This window comes from Pundamilia nyererei, unplaced genomic scaffold, assembly GCF_000239375.1.
Source record: "Pundamilia nyererei isolate P.nyererei 1_Seehausen unplaced genomic scaffold, PunNye1.0 scaffold00022, whole genome shotgun sequence".
Classification (NCBI taxonomy): Eukaryota; Metazoa; Chordata; class Actinopteri; order Cichliformes; family Cichlidae; genus Pundamilia; species Pundamilia nyererei.
The window spans coordinates 309,691-327,950 of record NW_005187423.1 but is presented as its reverse complement, the minus strand read 5'-3'; the positions used below and the strand labels follow the sequence as shown (position 1 = coordinate 327,950).

The 18,260-nt window shown below is 37.4% G+C and overlaps 2 protein-coding genes across 2 annotated transcripts in view; both read left to right on the top strand.

Annotated features, from left to right (window-relative positions):
- Positions 1-12,952, top strand: part of gucy1b1 (guanylate cyclase 1 soluble subunit beta 1) — an 18,445-nt gene extending 5,493 nt beyond the window's left edge. Inside the window, exons 5-13 of the mRNA XM_005726789.1 lie at positions 849-1,046; positions 2,121-2,351; positions 2,515-2,631; positions 4,766-4,899; positions 6,408-6,605; positions 7,767-8,004; positions 8,664-8,804; positions 11,202-11,356; positions 11,550-12,952. Coding sequence (XP_005726846.1) covers positions 849-1,046; positions 2,121-2,351; positions 2,515-2,631; positions 4,766-4,899; positions 6,408-6,605; positions 7,767-8,004; positions 8,664-8,804; positions 11,202-11,356; positions 11,550-11,676 — 1,539 coding nt within the window. The 3' untranslated portion in view covers positions 11,677-12,952. The remainder of the gene's footprint in view (positions 1-848; positions 1,047-2,120; positions 2,352-2,514; positions 2,632-4,765; positions 4,900-6,407; positions 6,606-7,766; positions 8,005-8,663; positions 8,805-11,201; positions 11,357-11,549) is intronic.
- Positions 12,953-16,571: 3,619 nt separating this feature from the next.
- On the top strand, positions 16,572-18,125 carry fabp2 (fatty acid binding protein 2, intestinal). The gene is made up of 4 exons (XM_005726788.2): positions 16,572-17,241; positions 17,443-17,615; positions 17,841-17,948; positions 18,075-18,125. The coding sequence occupies exons 1-4, from the start codon at positions 17,175-17,177 to the stop codon at positions 18,123-18,125; spliced, it is 399 nt and encodes a 132-aa protein (XP_005726845.1). The 5' UTR covers positions 16,572-17,174.
- The last annotated feature ends 135 nt before the right edge of the window (positions 18,126-18,260 follow it).

The window sequence follows — 18,260 nt, the reverse complement described above, 5'->3', positions numbered from 1 at the left end:
GCATTCTGTTGTCAGAAATCAGCAAACTTAAGAAATGCCAGTATTCTTTTAAAAGACTTCAAAACCTCTAGAAAGAGTAGATGTTTCAGTGCAACACAGTGATGCTCTAATTATAGTTTAGGCTGTGTGATGTCAGGTACTAAAAAGAAAGCAAGGTCAAAGCGAAAACAGTCGCTGGGTTATTAGATTTCCGTTTATTACAGTACGAAGGGTAAGAGTGCTGTGTACAGCAGCATGATAGAAGACATCATCCACGAGCTTTCCATCCCGTGTTCAGTAATTACTAAAATGTATAATCAGCTGTGACAAAATATGCTGATAATAGTACTTCTCAGTAAATTGGTGTGCTAGGATGATTATGATGTAGTGCCCTTCATTTTGCATTAAGTTTGTTAGGATTTTTTAATCATATTCATTCAGATTAAGTCGCACTCTGTGAAAGAAGCCTATTTTCACCCTGCATAGAAACGAGCCTATCCCTTCATAGTTTGTAAGACATCTGTTTGTACAGCTGGTTCTTGCATGAGGCCCGCAGTCTGCATTTTCACAAAAAACAAGTAGAGGAGGAGCAGCACTTCAAAGGGCAGAAGCAAATCATGATGTGGGGGAGTGCAGCTTCTTTGTGCAGGTGTATATGTGTGTTTTCTTTTTAGTAGTGATCACATGATGCGATAATAGTTAAAGATAACTTACTGTTGTCATATGTGGTCTAATGAGGTTTTATGATGAACACCCAGCTGAGCTTTTAATTTTTTTATTCACCTTTTAAACTTCTTCTATTTGCACAACATAGAGGTTGGTGTTACAATCGGCTGTTGCATATTTTTTTCTTTGATTTGAATTTTCAGAATCTGGATGCTCTCCACGATCACCTGGGCACCATTTATCCCGGGATGAGGGCTCCCTCGTTTCGCTGCACTGATGCAGAGAAAGGAAACAATCTAATTCTTCACTATTACTCGGAGAGAGAAGGCCTGCAAGACATAGTGATTGGCATCATTAAAACCGTCGCTCAGCAAATCCACGGAACAGAGATAGAGATGAAGGTCTCCTTTGTTGCTTTTGTTACCTTTTTGTGCATCGTGAAGCCTTCGACTCTTTGGCTCACTCTGTCACTGCTAATGAACGGATATGACTTCTTCTCGCTCCCCTTTAATTTACGGTACAATATTCAAAGGCACTCTTGTGTTCCTGCATTGCATTGTGTCAGAATGTGTAAGTCTCTGTCACACAATATAAATGGCGAGGCTGTAACGTGAAGATTAAACAACAGAAACGTCTCAAATACCCAAATGGGAACACTGTGACAGCTGCAGTTGAGTAGTGAATTTTTGGATAATGTCTGTGAGTCACAGGATATTTTTAGATCTAAGATATAGAGTCTCTAGCATAGAGACGGTGGGAATCTTCCAAGGAGTTTTATTCTTGCTCCTCATTTTTTAAAAACTTTTCTCTCACTGTGGCTGAACCAAAAATGACTGAGGGAATAGAAGAACAAGCCACATTTAAAATGTTAACTTAACCAGGCTAATCTCAGTAGCACTAAATTAAAATTTTCTAACAAACCAGCATTAAAAACTGTTACGTTTGTTTTTTTTTTAATTGTAGGCCACCCAAAGCCTCAGCCTTAATCTGTACCATTCCCTGCAGCACGTTATTCCCCTCAGACGTCTACTGTGTTTAGATTGAGCTTTTCCTCTTCATTCAGTCGGTGACATTTTCTCCCAAACTTAATCATATTATACAGACAGGATAATATCTTTCAGCAATTCTATAATGAAAGCACAGAAAATGACAGACGCTCCAAATGTGACACACAATTTCTGGAAATATTAGCCAGTGTTGCTGTGGCAACAGGGTGCAGAGACACCAGGTTGACGTCAGCATGCCTTATGCCCATAAAGCCACAGGACTCTGTCATTATTACCCGCCTAATTCTATATAATAAATGCGAAATTAACATTGGTATTATTGGTATTATGTTTATGAAATGAAAATTGCAACGTTAAGGTTCAGATTTCTCTTTAAGGCCGTCATAGTGCTCTAATGATGTGCAACAAAGTTAGTCTTGCATCAGTGTCGTCAATATGTTATCAACTGATTAACTTCACGTGCTGCAGATGATCCAACCCAAAAATGAGGAGTGTGACCACATCAAATTTCTGATTGAGGAGAAGGAGTCAGAGGAAGAGGCGTTCTACGAAGATCTCGATGGCTTTGAAGAGAACGGCACGCAGGAGACTCGAATCAGCCCGTACACATTTTGCAAGGCCTTTCCATTCCACCTCATGTTTGACAAGGACCTGATGCTCACACAGTGTGGGAACGCCATATACCGAGTCCTGCCACAGGTCTGCATTCACATTCAGTTCTCCCAAACTCAGAATTTCAAGAAATTAGCAAATAATTATGTTTTAAATATTTGCTTTGTCTTTTATTATCAATAATAATGCTATAGTTTAATATAAAGAATAAATTCAATGTTACTAACATATGGATATTTTTATCATATAGCTCCAGCCGGGTACCTGTATCCTTCCTTCAGTTTTTTCTTTGGTACGTCCTCACATTGACTTCAGCTTTCACGGCATCCTTTCCCACATCAACACTGTCTTCGTTCTTCGTAGCAAGGTATGTATGAAACATGTATGTTTGCACGAGTGCGTTTGGCTAATCACTTTTCATGTATTAGTTTAGCAGAGGAAATAGATCAATAAAATACACCAAAGTCTAATTAATTAAAATGCGGTTTGAAAGAATGTGTTAACAGTGTGTTAATATTCATAAGGTCACTGATATTTTTAGAAGCGCCGTAAAATTTGATGCTGTGGAGCTCAGTGAAAAAAAATAAAGGAGAAGGAAATTGTTGCCATGCAGGGAGCAATGAGCATATAATCAAATAGAAATAATATGTAAATTCAAGAGTAAAGAGTGAGTATACCATGTCTATATTCTAAGGTTTTAGGTATCAAAACATAATTAAGATAATATGGTCCCTAGCCAGTTTTAAAGTTGGGTAAATACAACCTCAGATAAATAACATCACCTGACCTTTTACATACATTACTTATTTAACAAAAAACTAAACCAGAATGCAGAAATAGTGTGATAAAGTAAGTGTACCCGTGCTGCTTCATAGTAATTAAGAGGGTAAGTAGCAGTCAGGTGCTGATGATCAAATTCACTCGATCAATTGTTTGACAGCAAATGAGAGCATCTCTATAAAAGTAGAAGTTCTGGCTCTTTGCTGTTATGGAGCATTCAGGTGAGTGTAAACATAGTGCCCAGCAGGAAAGACATCAGAAATGATCTCAGAGAAGCAAATGCTGTTGCTCATAACTCTGGGAAGGGTTTTCTGGTCATTTCCAAACACTCTAAAATCCATCATTTAGCAGTGAGAAAGATTATTCTCAAGTGGAAAACATTCAAGACAGTTCTTCCCAGGAGTGGACTTCCCAGCTTATTCACCCAAAGGTCAGACCATGGAATGCTCAGAGAAACTGCAGAAAAAACCAAGAGCTACATCTCAAACTCTACAGGCTTCAGTTTGCATGTCTAATGTTAAAGTTCATGATAGTACAGTTAGAAAGAGCCTGAATAAGTATGAGTTGTCTGGAAGGGTTGCCAAGAGAAAGCCTCTTCTCTCTAAAGAGAAATGACTTAAAGCTTAAATTTGCAAAGTTGTATCTGAACAAACCACAAGACCTCTGGAACAATGCCCATCTCCAAGTTAGGTGAAAACCAACAAAACACCTAATTCACCAACTGCCACACATGGTGGTGATGATTGGGGCTTGTTTTGTAGCCACACGATCTTGGCACCTTTGAGGCACCATTGGGTCGACCATGAACTCCTCTGTAATCCAAAGTATTCTAGAATCAAATGTGAGTCAACCTGCCCAACAGCTCAAGCTTGGCTCAAACTCAACCTCAAATGATGATCCACACCGCAGCAAATCCAAATCAGAATGGCTGAAAAAGAAAAGAATGAAGATGTCTAGACCCCAATCTGACTGAAATGCTATTATTGGACCTTAAGAGAGCTGTCCATAAATGAATCTAAATCTACAACATCATTGAGTGTATGCATTTTTCACTCATTGTTTTATCTCAGTTTTTGTTAAATCAATGATGACAAAATGTAAAACCTTACAATTTATAGAAGCTATACAGTTACTGTACAGTTTTACAATGCTTATGTTTATGCATAGAGCAAAGAGGGTCATGCAGCACAGTTAGAATATACCTTTGTTGATTTTCAGAATAGACAAAAAGTTGTGGGAGAAACAGAGAAAAGACTAATCTGAAAAGCTAATTTTATGAGCACAGAGGTCAGTGTGAAGTCAAATGAAAAGTCACAAGGTAAAAATAAAGCAAGAATAGAAAATAGTTTCAAATTTAAAATTTGTGTGGTTTGGTTTCTCATGGGATGGTTAATTCTTAAGTGACAAAATAATAGCTGCAGGGCCCGACCCCTATACTCAGATTAATTGTGACAAGACTGATCATTGAAGCACTGCCACTCTTGGGGCATAAGCTACATGGCTACGTAAGCCCTGAGAAAAAAGAGGAGTTTACTTTTTTTTTTTACACAATAAAATCAAAATTAATTTAATGTAATGAGCGCTGAAATTTTTAACATTTAAAGTGAAAAGCCAGATTTAAAAATAAAGTGTGAGCTAAACTGGCACCCAGTTTGGAAGCACATTTAGAGATGAACGCACTGCATCATGAAATATTCACAAGAGGGATGTAATCCTGACAGGAGGGCCTGCTGAATGTGGAGACTGTAGAGAATGAGGACGAGCTGACGGGGGTGGAGATCAGCTGTCTGAGACTGAAAGGACAGATGATTTATTTGCCAGAGGCTGAGAACATCCTTTTTCTTTGCTCACCCAGGTAAGCCATCAGTCGCAGAAGCCTTGACTGAATATGCACACCAGAAAAATGTTACTTTTACCCGCAGAATGAGAATGCTCAGATTTCAGGTGAAGACATCTTGAAATCTAAAGGTTCAAGGTTTTGACTTACAGCAAAGTATAATCTGTCTCTGTAAATGCAGAAATATGACAAACCAATATTTGAAATAAAGCTGATTTTTTTAAAGGAAGAGTTTTGTAATGTAACACAGGTGAAGTGGATGCTACTTTGAATCAGAGCTGCTGTCAGAAGGAGTCTATTACAGAGTTAATGGTGGTACTCTGTCTAAGTCCTCCAGATATTCACTGATGATATACTGTTGGACATCTGTAATAATGTTTTTCGTTGTGCATTTTGCATTTCTTATGTCCAGCTGGCGATGCTGATGCTAGATGCACGGAGACTAATTAGGTCCCCTCAAACAGCCAGAGTGTTTAAACGACAAAGTTAACTGGAGAATCTGAGAATAATGGACATACTGGTCATATGCAAACATTAAAGATTGCAAAAATCACACTCAAAGTGTCGACAATAAAAATAGATCTAACTTCAGGGGAAAAAAGAAGCTCACCAGAGTCATCAAAAACATCAGTTAGCAAAAACCAAGGAGACAATTATGTGTTTTCACTGTGCTGTAAGGTCTCATGAAGTTTAACATTGCTATATATGGTGGTTTGACACCCCTGGTCTAGATGACTACAAGGCTTATCCTTTAACAGTGTATAGTGTACAGTATTCTGTGTAAAACGTCTAAGTTTAGTTAATTAGAGCAAGAAAATGATTGATGAAAAGTAGAAGAGACATCAACAGAAGATCTGTTTTTGATTTACTTGTAATTTAGATCTGTTATAATCTCACTAATGAAAATGAGGTTATTTTTTCCATGTAGTTACACACTCTGTTAATCAAGCAATTACCCAGAATACTCAGAAGTGTTTTCCTCTTGGCCTTTTGGAAATGACAATGGGCTGGTAGATCGCCAGAGCGTGACCTCCGTTATCCTCTGTAGCTCTTACGTAATCATTCAGAATTTTTTAGTAAACTGTTCGATCCAGGAGATGGCAGGGTTAAAAGGGTCTTGTCCCCTTACATTGAAGGCAGTTTGCAGCTCGTAGGATGAGTGTTTTCACTAAAGGTTGCTGCCTTGGAGGACTTTAACTGCTACTGAATGAAAACGAGATGCAACCTGACCAGAAAAGATCCGAACAGCACAGCGTCTGACCAGCGTCTGACCTCACCAGACAAAAAGCAGCATTTATCTGGAAACATTACAGTGCTCTCAGCCCTCACAAGAGGATGATGATTTCACTGCTCATGTCTCATTTTTTATGTCCTGTATAATTTATAATACCTCTTGATATGAACAAGAACAGCAAGACACAAATCAAATGTTTCCAGCAGCTTCACTCTGCAAAAATCTCTTATAATTTATGACTCTCACTTTTTTTGCCCTCTCTTTGTTGACCTGTTCCTACTTTTCTGGTTAGTGTTATGAACTTGGACGATCTTACACGGCGGGGACTCTACCTAAGTGACATCCCGCTGCATGACGCCACGCGCGACCTGGTGCTGCTGGGCGAGCAGTTTCGTGAGGAGTACAAACTGACCCAAGAGCTGGAAATCTTGACGGATCGTCTCCAGCACACACTCCGAGCCCTGGAGGACGAAAAGAAAAAGACAGATAGGTTTGACTGTTTTTATATTTTCATTAAAGTAGTCTTTAAGTACAGTGTGGGGTCAGATATTCATTAATTACAGGTATTATACCCACCAATTCTCAGTCAGTTTTTTGACATTATAATGTAGCTAGTATATGCAGCTTTAACCCATGTTGCCTGTCTCCCTTCATTTTTTCACTTTATTTAAACAAAAGAAAGTATTAAATGATGTCATTTACATTTTCTAGTTATGTCATTATCTGTAGGTTGTGTGTAGTATCCAAATTCACTACTATAAATCTCTAATAGCACTGTCATGATTCATTTGCTAGGAAAAAATGATAAAAAAAGATTGTTTATTATAAGTCTTGAGTAGGGAGATAAAGAGAAGCCTTAACCAGTTTTCCCTTTTAAGGGCAAACCACCGACAATACAGAAAGACACAGGTCTCAGTACAATAAAGTTGCATTAAGGATGTATGACAGCAGGGCAAGCAGGGGCTGATATTTAAGCTTCTCTTCAGTCCCTGTCAGAAAAAGGCCTGCCATTCTATTTTGTCACAGCAGTGGGTGACAGCTGGAGACGGAGAAGGGTGGAGTGTGATCTTTATTAAGAGCGCTGTAGCAGTTTATCTTCTCTTAGGAAAAGACTTTCACTCTCCCACTGGATTCCCACGTTATTATTCTGACCATTCTCTGGACTCAGATTGCCTCGGGCTCCAGACATTGATTTGAATTCATGGCTTCTCTAAATTTTAAGAGAACTGCTGCTGCACTGTTGTTGCCTTTTTAGATGCTACATCACTCTTTGTTTTTGCTTCTTTTTAACTTAGAGGTACAAGGCTGTGCATAAAATATTAACTATTTTAGATTTAAATATATGTATTTAAGCGCTGTATATATATACTATTTTTTTATGAATACATTTTAGAGTTTGCCATCTGTATGCATCATTCATCCTAAGATTATGATGCATCAAGGAAGGTATTTTGCTTTTAAGAGGCAGCCATGATCTAACCAGTTACCATAGAAACACCACCCTCCTTTCTGAAAGCAGCTTCCACAGCAAAATGACCAAAAGGTGGTGTCTGTGCAAACAAAATGCTGATCCAAAGGACGGACTTCAGCCCGGCGTCCCCAGCACCACCGTGCTCTCGCTCAGAATGTTCATTTCTCTTCTCCTTCTCAGATTGCTCTATTCTGTCCTGCCACCATCTGTTGCCAATGAGCTGCGACACAAGCGCCCAGTGCCGGCAAAGCGCTATGACAACGTGACCATCCTCTTTAGTGGCATTGTCAGGTTCAATGCTTTCTGCAGCAAGCACGCCTCAGCTGAAGGAGCCATCAAGATCGTCAACCTGCTCAACGATGTTTACACACGCTTTGACATTTTGACAGACTCTCGGAAGAACCCTTATGTATACAAGGTCAGAAGCAGGAACTTTACCATCACGTAATATTGCATACTGGTGTAAATTTGTGGTCAATAAAAAGGCCTGAAAGGAGGAAGTTTTGCTTCTACTCTGGAGGTCTGGTTCTGCAGCTGTAATGCACTAAGCTGCTGAATAATATTATGCAATTATGCACATGCAACTCAGTTACAGAGTATTTATATCAGTTAACTTAGGGTAGTACCAACATCTAAACAGGGTGTAGTTTTACAATGGCACTGCACCATTTTATAGGCCTCGTGCAACAGATTTACTCTCCAGGCTTTCAGACAAGAATGCACTTTCAGAAGTCAAACAGACCTCTTCCATGAGATTGGCTTCAGGCACTGGGTCACCAAAAAAAGTAATATTTACTCTACAAGCTGAAGGGCTAGGTGGTCCAGGGGTTTTAACAGGGCTTAAAGAGTCCCTGAATGTCTTAAAGCTGATGTAAGTGTTTAAGTGTTTATCTCGGGGTGTTTCAGTTTATTTCTGGCTGCACAGCACATTGGAACACCCCCCACCCCCCCATTGCACAGTGGGAACAAATCATTCTACATGAAGCAAAAGTAAATAGAAGCAGAAAAGAAAAAAGAAGTCATGACATCACTCATGTGGAGAATAAGAAAATGTTTTGGTTTATTTTCTTTATACAGGTGGAAACAGTCGGTGATAAGTACATGACGGTTAGTGGCCTGCCCGAGCCGTGCACGCACCACGCAAAGTCGATCTGCCACCTTGCTCTCGACATGATGGAGATTGCTGGACAAGTGAAAGTGGATGATGAACCAGTGCAGGTGTGAGATGAATCTCAGGTTTCAGAATAAAACATTTCTGCATATTATACTTCATTATCTGTGTGGAATTGTATTGCAACTAAATGTGAGCTGAGCAACTTTTTATACAGTACTTTTGCTTGACCTTAAATAATACCTGTTGCTGCTGAGAAAATTAGCAGGATATATTCATTTTTCTATAGTTTTAGCTGCTTCCAACACTGATAGATTATAGGCGTGCCTGTAGAGATCTCCTCGAACACTCTTGCCCACCATGTTACAAAAATTGTGAGGTGTGTAACTGGCCTAAACCACACCAGAGCGCAGCAAAGCCGTCACTTTTGTTGTGCCTTAAGGCAGTAGTGGCGAGTGTAATCTTTAGGTCTCGCTCGCTGATCGCGATTATCAACGATGAATCATCACAAGTGAATCAAAGTGTGTTTATGATTTGATTTTAAAACAATTGGTTTTAATAAGAATAATTTCTCCCAAATTGGGAAGTTAATGCATGTGAGAGGAAAGATTTCTTGTATTAGTCCTGGTTTGATTGGGTAGCAAAGGAAAATGTGAAGGTGTAGGAAACATTACCTCCACCTGCTGAAGCTCAGTGTGGCAGTAGTATATGTCTGTCTAGTCTAAAGCCAGTTCAGGTGTTGTTCAAATTTAATTGTGGTGGCAGAGAATCAACACACTCAGTCACTCACTGTGGACAGTTTACTGTGGACCTGTCAGCTCCAAGACTTTTATCGTAAACAAAAGCTAAATTAAAAACTAACACTAGATGTGGAAAAAAACTTCAAATAAAAAAATAGACTTTTTAAGAAAAAAAAAAAAAGCTAACTGAAATGAACTTTGAAAACTAAACTAAAAAGAGAATATAAAGCAAACATGCTTAGTTTGAGAGTTTGATAGTTTGGAAAAAATCTTATTATATCTTTGATGGATGTGTTTATTGAGACTTTGGATGACTATGAGGCTGTAAGTCAAGTCCTTTTAAAAAATGATGTGTTTTTACTGTAACTGATTTTCTTAGCGCTTGCCTCCGACATGTCTTCCATACATGAATTAATTTAGTAAAAAGACTAAAATATATTATTATAAACTGGGAAAAAAAACCCGAAACTGAAAAAAAAAACACTCTGGAAACTAACTAAAACTAAACTTCATTTTAAAAAAAGGTAGAAATGAAATGAAATAGAGAAATTAATTAGAAAATGCAAAACTATAATTCCATTTTTACATACAGGCTGTAACAGTTAAGAACGTAACAGTGTAGACTTTAGTGCACAGAGGATTTTTTAAAACAAATTAAATAGACCAAAAAAAGGACTAACTGGAAAATAATGTCATTGCATGCATTTCATCTTGTCTCTCTAACATGTCTGTTATATAGCTGTTGGATTATCTCTGTGTGGTGATGTGCTGACTGTCTAACTGTTCTCCTTCACATTTAATTATTTTTCAGCTTCTAAGCACTCCATCTGTTATTTTGGCACAGATGATTTTTTTGGAGCGCTGTCGGCTTTCTAATATTAGTTTGAAAATTCTCATATTAGTGCACCATATTAATGTGTCAGGCATTTACTCTATTACACTTAATATATACACATTTTTATTTTAGAATAATTATACCTGCGCATCTGGGAATGTATTTTTGTGCTGAAGTAATGAGCAATGAGAAGTTGTATAAGTGAGTGCTGGAGATTGTTATTATATCAATGACTGTTGAGACTTAACTTTGGAAAATCGTGTCTGGTTAACAAAAGACTGTTTATTTTCAGACATGGCACTGGCTAAAGAGGGGCCTGGCTTAGTAGCAGAAACAGACTCAAATCATTTCACGATCCTGTGGCTTAAAATAGATTCTCATTTGTCCCAAACACTCCTGGCATGTTCATGCTCTGATGGCAGCAAGTGCTGAAGTGCCTATAAGATTAAGTGTAAATATTAGTCTCTTGATTGCCGGGGATTTCTTTTGGAACTGTTTACTGCAAATTTGAAACTACAAGGAAATTTTAATTTTGTGCATGGAGACACCTCAGGCAAAGTCAACCTTATATTTACCAACCACATGTCAGTCGATGGCTTTAAGAATTTGTGCCAACACAAAACTTGCAATTTATTTCTATAAAGCATAAATTATTTATTCAAGTCCTTGAGTTATAATGTACACGGGATTTAAAGTAGGAAATTTTGTTACCATAGTTATTAAGTAAATAAATAAGGTTTGTTGTGTGCTGTTTTACAAATAAATGTACAGCAGATAACTAATGATCTGTGCTGCAGAGATGTATTTAAAGTTAAGTTTGCAAATTTGGAAAGAAGCAGGGATGTCTTTAGGTAACTGCAGCATTTATTTTGCTTTGGTTAAAGTGTAAACATGTGCTTCGATCACGTTTTCTTCTCTTTTCTTTTCAGATTACTATTGGGATCCACACAGGAGAGGTGGTGACCGGAGTCATTGGGCAGAGGATGCCCAGATATTGCCTTTTTGGAAATACGGTCAACCTCACAAGCCGTACAGAGACGACGGGTGAAAAAGGAAAAATAAACGTGTCTGAATATACGTACCGGTGAGCAGCAGCGTCTCCTTATTTTTCAGGATCAGTTGTACTGCTAGAATTTTTTTTATTCTTTTAACTTTTAAGAAAATATCCATTAATAGACATAAAACATGAAGCATATACAAGGAAAAACAAACCTAGTTACTGTGAACGTGAGCACGGCAAGTGTGCAGCTTGTGTGATATGTAGCGTTGTATTGCAGGTGTTTGCAGTCTGCCGAGAATGCCGACCCTCAGTTTCATCTGGAGTATCGGGGCCCGGTCACCATGAAAGGAAAGAAGGAGCCAATGAAGGTGTGGTTTCTTTCCAGGAAGCCCACAGACGCTTAAGGCTCATCGAAGGATTGCATTAATGCGGTCATGTCCTGTCACATTTTGACACAGGGATGGGTTGGATCAGGTGACACATATGCAGATATTTTTATTATGATGAAACACATTTGTCTATCCGAACACCCGCCTCTCTCTACGTACCCATGGTCTGCCATTACATTTTATAGCTGTGTAGCGTTTCATCGAGAGGTCCGTGATACAGTATTTGGTGCAGTCAAGTTTGATACGTTTGATACATACAAAGTGGTGTATTAGACTACACACTAAAGGTTTTAATAAACAAAACTATTTCCATTTATTGATTATTTTTATTTTAGTTTCCATTTTTGTCTGCCGTGTTAGTGTAGTGTGAAGCGTGCCAAAAAAAGACAATTTATAGCCAAATTAAGTAATTTCAGAGTATACTTTATTTTATCATCATCATATTAAATTTTACAGGTACAGAATATATTAAATGTAAGTAAAAATTGGACTAATTAGTTTAATGAAAATGACTGTAGAGCTTATTGTCCTTGTTCACCAAATGTGAGAATTTATAGTTTTACACTGAATATATTACACTGGCTGCAAGATTATTATAACAAATGAGAATTTAGATTTAGACTAGATATTATTATATGTATAATACTGATGTCAAATCTGTATCATAAAAACTACTGTGCCAACTACATTCATATACAGTTTTACATTACACAGACTTACTTGTATTTTTAAAAGCCACAAATCATAAAGCATTTGAGCCATTAGTTCTTCACATTTACCCATTACTTAATTATTAAAATACCCTTAGTATTAAAAGCACTTAACACTATTTTATATATTTATGTTACCTCTGTACACATTGCACAATCACCTCATGTCTGCTTAAATGATATTGAATGCTATTTTCAGTTCTACTGTATGTTACTGAGATAAAGCTACATATTTATTGTGTCATGTTACTTTGTATTTATTCCTTTTTTGAGAAAAGAACTGTTATTACTTTTAGAAATGAAAAAAGAAAACGTATGGTAAATTTTGCTATGTATGACACTACTTTGTGCCTCCATCACATGTTGGATTAATCTCACTTGAGTATATGTACTGTACGATTTTTCAACATATTTTCCAAATTCACTATTAATAAACTAAACACAGTGTCCTCCGAGGTTTAATGTGTGACAACACACAGGTGCCTCTTGTGTTATAAGAGTGCATTTCTGTGCTTGTAGGACATCTTGTTTTATCTGGTGTTTATTTTGGAGGTAACTAATAAATAATGTGGACAAGTGTGGATTACTTGATATAGATATTTTATTTTGTACTGCATATATTTATTTTTTTTTATAATCCGTCAGGAAATTCAGACTGAATCATGTAGCTGTTTAAGTATTTTATGGTCTTTATTTTTGACCAACGGCAGAAGTATGGCACACACACACGTATGTTTTTTTGAGATGCACTCCCTCTAGTGGTGTTTCAGAAGATTGCAGCCCTTTTCTGTGGTAATGGCCACATACAGTACTGTGCAAAAGTCTTGAGCCACCCCTTTTCTTTAAAATATTTTGCTTTTTGAAGGTCTTTCAACTTTTTAGATGGCTGCTTTTCACTCATTTTCAGTCCAGTCCTTGTACCTGAACATTTTCAGAGGAATACTTTTTTTTGGATTTGTCAACGCTGAGCTATGAATCATTCAAGCATAAAAAAGGCACCTAACTCAAGCGACGAACCACTGTAGTGTTCACTCATAACAGACATCTTAGCAAAGAATTAATTTTAAATTGCAACTTTAGGGATTTTATTACAAGCAGCCTTTTACAGCCAGTGTGGTAACACACTGCCATTGTAGTAAAAGCATACATGGATAGAAAAACGCACAATAGGACATTATTAGTCACGGATTAGCCTCTCCATAGTCTGGATCTCAACATTACTGAAGCAGTGAGGGATCATCTCGACAAAGAACAAAATAAAGTTGACTTTCATTCACGTTAGAAGTGTACAAACTCAGTTTTTGCCTTATATACTGCATTTCCATGTATGTTTTCATGTTTCAATAAGTCACTGCAATCACTGTTTCCCATTTTCCTATACTATAAAGGAATGGCTCAAGACATTTACACATTACTCTACCTTCAAAATCAGGTAAATTGTTTTATGTGTCTCTTGTCCTGCTTATCCATTCAGAATAAACTTTCTATTGCAGTACGATAATAAAAAAAATTGGTCAAGCCAATTTTCTTTAAATAACCAAATGTGAATTTTGCTTAAAATTAGATTCTTACCTTCATATGTAAGAGGCTGATGGGGTCTTGGATGGGCAGGCAGAGAATGTGGACACCCAAGTTTGTGAATGTGATAACTCGAAAATGAAGCAATGTAGGTGTTTCAAATTGATACCACATGTATCCACTAAAAATCTCAGATGAATTCAAATCTCAATCAACTTCAAAGTCGGAGGTTAAGTTTTCTGGAAATCTTGTAAATGCAATAACTTGACATAATGTAGGATTTTGAAATTGATACCATAGGTATCAGTAGGCATCCTGTGCACCCAACCTCTCATCCTAAGGTAGCTGGGATAGACTCCAGCTACCTTAGCAACCCTGATAAGGATAAGTGGAAGAGAATGGATGGACAAATGGATGAGCTGTACCACTGGCCAAGGCAAGTATCTTTCAAATTACAGGTATTGTCCTTAAATCTAATTTAGAATGTGGCACCTTGTTCTCCTAGAAAATTTTAGAGACTGAAAAACAAAATAACTACTCAAAGACACATTTACCATGTTGCTTCTATGGTTGTTTTCAAGCAATGCAACAGAAGCTAATACTAGCAGCTAATGGTAAAGTCAGGGAGGGAGTAAACCTGTAGCAAAAAAGTCTGTGTAGGTTCTCAGTCATCCAGGCCATTCCAGTCTAAGGAGACTGAAAATGTGGCAGCTGAACTTGTTTAATTTTTATTTTCAAGATGTTTTACCTCTCATCCAAGAGGTTTCTTTAGTAGCTCTTCTTTAGCTCTGTAGCTAAAGAGCCAGTTGTGTTTAATTAGATACCAGATATTGGAAAAAGGTAAACTGGATTTTCATTTCACTTTCCTGAGGTAATATAGCATTTAAATGTTTCACCCAGTGACCACAGATGTAGTAAATAGTTATAACAACTCCTTCATCAAATGGAGCACTAAGGAACTTAAACAGAGGTATCATCCGTATCAGTTCTACTATAGATTGTGATCAGCGTTAAGGGGTCTGGCCTTGACAACAGTCTGGTCAGTGAGCCACTCTGGAGAATTAATAAGCTGTTGAGAGTCTTGCTCAAGTCTCTTTCACTGTTATTAAAGAGTGAGGGACAAGTGCTCTTATCTTCCATTCCCAAATTTATCTTGCTAGGTCAAGGTCCAGCATGGAATTATCATGAGCTTGCTTGTAAACTTCTGGTAGCACAACAAATGTTAAGCAGTTAGGTCCATAAAGTTTTCGAGTAATGACCCAATGCTGAGAATTTTGCCTTCGTACACCAAAACAGTGGATTTTAAATCAAACAAGACCCTCAGTTTTAATTCCAAGGGTTTAGCATGAATTGTTTAGGAACACATAACTAATTTTTAAAAGCTCAAAGTTAATTGAACAAACAAACATCAAGATTTAAAGTTCAAGATTGTTTTTCATATTTGGATTAAAATCCTTTACAGTCAATGCCTGCCTGAAGTCCGGACCATATGGACATCACCAAATGCTATGCTTACCGTCTTGAGATGCTCTGCCATGCATTTACTGCAGCCCCATTCAGTTACACCCTATTGTAAATCCTCGGTACTTACTTACATTAATGAAACCGTCTTATGATTGTTGACTTTGACAAATGCATGCGAATTTCCTAGAGGTTTTTCTGGGTTAGATATTGTAAATTTCACTTTAGTCCTCCTCCATGGTCTTCCAGGCCATTTGAGCTTGTTGCAAGTGCATTTCTCCTATTTTTTAAAAAATATATATTTCTGATATATTTATTTAGGTTTTAAGCCTAGTGATGGCCTTCTTCACCTACATTTCTTTGAACCTCATATCAATTCTGCCAGTGCAACAATAACTAAAATAAAAACTTCTTGGCAATCAATTATCCAATTATATTACATATTGATTGCCTGATTTAAAAGTCACTGTGGTAAAATACGCAGACAAAATTACAAAAAATGTGTCACTGTCCAAAAACCTATGCACCTGACTGTACTTGAATGGATTTGAAAAAGACGGAAATTTGTTATCAGCATTTGTTTAGTATTTACTAAAATGGAGTTCACTGAATCACTAATTCAACCCTTTCAGTCTATGGTCTCATTTGTCACGTGCTTTTATGACTTATACTACAAACTGGACAAACCTCAAAGGATATAATTATGTTACAAAGAGTTTCCACCAGACTTGATCAACTATGGCTCCAACTCACCTGTGAATTTCATCACTGCGGTCTTGGTAGAAAGGTCTTTTGTCTGATAAGATGCAGTATTACTGAGGTGGAAGTGAAGGTCAGGCAAAGGTCTCTTTGACACATAGAATGACAAGAAACTGTGATGAAAGAGAAGACATGCTCTACATGTTTTATTCGTCCCATTCATCCCATTTTCTTTCTGTTAAACTTAAATATTTCAATTTTAATAGTGCAGTTAGTTGTGGGTTAGTTAATAGTTTCGCAATGTTTTTGATGCCCTTTAGATTAAATTAAATTAAATTAAATTAACTTTCCGTGGTAATTTAATTATATAAAATTACTAGATGGTGGTAGACATAGTAGTGGTAGACAAGCAGAAAAAGACAGCTGTAGTGATAGATGTAGCGATACCAAAATGGTTTAAGGATGGTTTAATGACTCAAAAAAAATCTTTTTTTCTTTTGTTTTGTATAACATTAACTTTAGATGTCAAAGGTCTTGTTTATTAGCAATGGGCAATAAAGGACAAAGGTATCACATATAATCAAGTATAGTGGAAGAGAGAAATTACAACTACTACACCGATGCAGTATCTTGGATGAATGATAAGATTAAACCTGCATTAGCTACATACAGATTTGGAGGAGTGCACATGTGCAATGGATCTGTAATAATAGTGGCAGGAACCGTTTTAAAGTAAAATAAATTTCAAATATATTCCTCTTGTATCAAATAGTGCAGACTTAAATGCTGCAGTTCTGCACTGAATATGGTTAGTGGTTAAGCTGTGACCAAGACTTTTGGCAAACAGATTCAGGATGAAGTGGCCATTAAACATTCAATAGAGCACTTTGAGTGCTCTAGTAGAGTAGAGAAGCACTCTATAAGCTTGAGTCCATTTACCATTTAACTATTCATTGTCACACAGTTAGGATATTACCTTGGAAAAAAAAAAACATGAGCTTTAAACGGCCACATCAGCAATCAGATAGATGATGAGATAAGAGGGTGTTTGATTTAAAAGGAGCGGCAGAGTTTGAAAAGGGCACTCCTTGTTGCAGAGTCCTCCAGCTCACCCTCAGCGCCACCATGACTTTCAACGGCACCTGGAAAGTTACTCAAAATGACAACTATGACAAATTCATGGAAAAAATGGGTGAGTGCTAGAGCTGCTTCTGAATCTTCATTTTTTCTTAAATAAAGAATACTGATGTATTAATGTCTAAATATAATCTTTGCACCAAACTGATAGTCATGCACATTTTTTTGTGACTGCATTATAAGTGATTAGCCTTTAGACGGGTAAAACTTCCTGACATTGCTCAATCTATTGTGACCTTATTGTGTCTATCCACAGGAGTTAACATGGTGAAGAGGAAGCTGGCTGCTCACGACAACCTCAAGATTACCATCGCACAGGAGGGAGACAAGTTTAACGTCAAGGAGAGCAGCACTTTCCGCAACATCGAAATTGAATTTACCCTCGGAGTCACCTTTGAGTACGCCCTTGCAGATGGAACAGAACTATCAGTAAGTTAAAGTGGCTCCTAGTTTCACTCACTTTAGACTTTCAACTTTTGAGTCCCTGTTACTAAGTCAACAATCCATACATCAAGCCTTGACTTTGCCCTCTGTTCAATACCGCAACTATAAAAGTGTCAAACAGCCTAGTCAGCCTTTGGACTTCTGCACAATATTCCCTCCTTGCCTGTTCTCTATTTCATTAATTTCCTCATCGTTGGTTTCAACTCTCAGGGTGCGTGGACCTTGGAGGGAGACGTGTTGAAGGGAATTTTCAAGAGAAAGGACAACGGAAAAGACCTGACGACAACCAGAATTGTTCAAGGAGATGAACTCATACAGGCAAGGCAGAGTTCCTACAAACGTATAAAAATAGAGATTATACATTCAGAAATATAAATTTTCATCCCGGCATAAAAAAATGTGAAGTTAAATAACAACTGTATTTGATTAATCTTTCTTCAACAGAGCTACACCTACGAAGGTGTGGATGCAAAGAGGATTTTCAAGAGGAGTTAGACCAAATCCATTTAAAGAACCGAATTGAAATATTTTCAGGGTTACATACAGTTTTGTGCCAAGTCATCAACAACATGTAACTCATCATATTTTAATAGCTGTATTAATAAAGTCACAACTGCCTATTAATTTGTG

Bases quoted from the DNA above. Each gene is read 5' to 3' on its own strand.
- fabp2 (XM_005726788.2), top strand. From the start codon at position 17,175: ATGACTTTCAACGGCACCTGGAAAGTTACTCAAAATGACAACTATGAC. The intron at 17,242-17,442 runs GTGAGTGCTAGA...GTCTATCCACAG, and splicing joins CAAATTCATGGAAAAAATGG to GAGTTAACATGGTGAAGAGG. The intron at 17,949-18,074 runs GCAAGGCAGAGT...TTTCTTCAACAG, and splicing joins AAGGAGATGAACTCATACAG to AGCTACACCTACGAAGGTGT.